The sequence below is a fragment of the Poecilia reticulata genome, linkage group LG17, assembly GCF_000633615.1.
Source record: "Poecilia reticulata strain Guanapo linkage group LG17, Guppy_female_1.0+MT, whole genome shotgun sequence".
In the NCBI taxonomy this organism is placed as follows: domain Eukaryota; kingdom Metazoa; phylum Chordata; class Actinopteri; order Cyprinodontiformes; family Poeciliidae; genus Poecilia; species Poecilia reticulata.
In genome coordinates this window covers 13,589,040-13,590,201 of record NC_024347.1, presented here as the reverse complement: position 1 = coordinate 13,590,201, position 1,162 = coordinate 13,589,040, and the positions used below count along the sequence as shown (strand labels likewise).

Genomic DNA, 1,162 nt, shown 5'->3' with positions numbered 1-1,162 from the left:
TTGTTGAAACCTGATTTCCACAGTCTTCTGTTTTGCTTTCAGTGGTTTGGATGATTACAGTGTAAAATGTCGGACTTACATCTGTCTCCCAGGATGCCATCGATGCTGTGTTTTGTCCGGGGCTCGCTCTCCTCCAGCGTCCTCTTCACCATCTCATCGTCCTCCTCCTCGTCCTCACCAACTCCGCCAAACTTTGAGCGCATGATGCGGCTGATGGCGCTCACTGAGAAACAGAGACCAAATCAATACTGCCCAATAAATTCAAACAGTGTCAGCTTTTTTTTTTTCTTCTTTCTTAAATGTATTTTGTGGTTAATAAACTATTAGGTCTATACCCGAGGGGACATTGTTCCTGTCGCAGATTCCATCTTTCAGTAGTTTGTCCCTGATTTCCCAGCTGAACATGCCGGGACTCTCTCTCTTGTACTCCTCGATCTTCTTGTCCACTTCTGGGGAGGCACTTTGCTTCGTAGAGACAACCAAGRCAAGTCATGTTAATTAAATAAAGCGCTACGGCTTGGAAGAAAACACAAAAGTCACAAAATGCAAGAAATGTACAGCATCAGTTTAGAAATATCCACAGAACTTGACGCCCCATGAATATGTGTATGGTTGTTAAAAATATCAAAAGGACAGCAGATCACGTTTACCTTGTCCGTGTTCTAAGCAAATTACATGAAGCAGATATAAATATAAACTTTTTAGCCTTGACCTCTCGGTAGATCTATATTTTACTTTTACTTTGAGAGAGAACAAAACTAAAGTTTTAAACAGACTTTGCTGTTACATATTTTGACAACACCAAAGATCAATCTGTTTTATATAACATGTTTTTTTGGGGAAAAAAAATATTAAAAAAGAGGACATGATAAAAAACGAATTGCTAAACTTCTTTTTTGAACTTCATGGAAAAGCTRCAGCGACTGCGCTTAACTCTTTCTGAACATCTCAGAAAGTTGAGAGAGCTCAGGAGCATGGAAACTAAATTCTTATATGAACACGTTCTTTCCATTGGATATAAAACACAGCTGTACGATCATCTGCGCCATACCTTTGGTTTGCTGCCTCCGATTGCTCCCGGCCTGATCGAGCCCGTCTCCTGGTACCGGCAGAGAATTTTGGAGACGCAACCGTGGGACACCCTCAGCTGCCGGGAAATGAC

General features: G+C 41.5%; 1 protein-coding gene across 1 annotated transcript in view; it reads right to left on the bottom strand.

The window, feature by feature from the left end:
- The window catches only part of LOC103479396 (paired box protein Pax-3-like), a gene marked incomplete at its 5' end in the record, with an annotated part of 22,558 nt that extends 21,402 nt beyond the window's left edge, over window positions 1–1,156 (bottom strand). Inside the window, 3 exons of the mRNA XM_008433796.2 lie at window positions 80–223; window positions 336–465; window positions 1,052–1,156. Of these exons, the coding sequence (XP_008432018.1) occupies window positions 80–223; window positions 336–465; window positions 1,052–1,156 (379 nt within the window). The remainder of the gene's footprint in view (window positions 1–79; window positions 224–335; window positions 466–1,051) is intronic.
- Between the last annotated feature and the right edge of the window lie 6 nt (window positions 1,157–1,162).